The 499-nt window shown below is 33.7% G+C and overlaps 1 protein-coding gene across 1 annotated transcript in view; it reads left to right on the top strand.

The window, feature by feature from the left end:
- LOC107030858 (homeobox-leucine zipper protein HDG11-like) overlaps positions 1-266 on the top strand; it is an 8,076-nt gene extending 7,810 nt beyond the window's left edge. Inside the window, exon 6 of the mRNA XM_027911976.1 lies at positions 210-266. Coding sequence (XP_027767777.1) covers positions 210-266 — 57 coding nt within the window. The remainder of the gene's footprint in view (positions 1-209) is intronic.
- Positions 267-499: the final 233 nt, after the last annotated feature.

Below are 499 nucleotides of genomic sequence, written 5' to 3'. Positions count from 1 at the left end.
CACTGCAAATGCACAAAATGGTTCAATTTTGACAGTGACATTTCAAATAATGATTTGTGGTAACAATAATCCAACCTCCAGGCAGCAAAAAATGGAGGTAGTGGGTTCTGTTCATGGTGTTTTGAGCGCCACAATTTTAAGAATCAAAGAAGCATTGGGTTGCTCTGATTTGTGATTGTTTAATTTCATTTTGTTTGTTTTTTTTGAAGATTTCAAAACTAAGACAATTGGTGGTTTTGAAGGATGATGTGTTCCCTTTTTTGTGACTTCTAAAATCTCAAGACTGTGTGATATGTGTTGCTGCAATCATATTTCATATTAATACACTTATTTGAGACTTTTTATTTGTTTGATTTTCTCTAATAATTGTTTTTGTTCTTTGTCATGTTACAATGTCATGCCTTCCTGATTATTAAAGTGTGGGAGTAGTATATATATGTTGTATCCATATGTGGATGGAATTATATGTTGTGAACACGGATAGCCCAGACGCGACCCA

This window comes from Solanum pennellii, chromosome 9 (assembly GCF_001406875.1).
Source record: "Solanum pennellii chromosome 9, SPENNV200".
In the NCBI taxonomy this organism is placed as follows: domain Eukaryota; kingdom Viridiplantae; phylum Streptophyta; class Magnoliopsida; order Solanales; family Solanaceae; genus Solanum; species Solanum pennellii.
The sequence above is the reverse complement of the archived record's forward strand: the minus strand, read 5'-3'. Positions and strand labels throughout refer to the sequence as shown.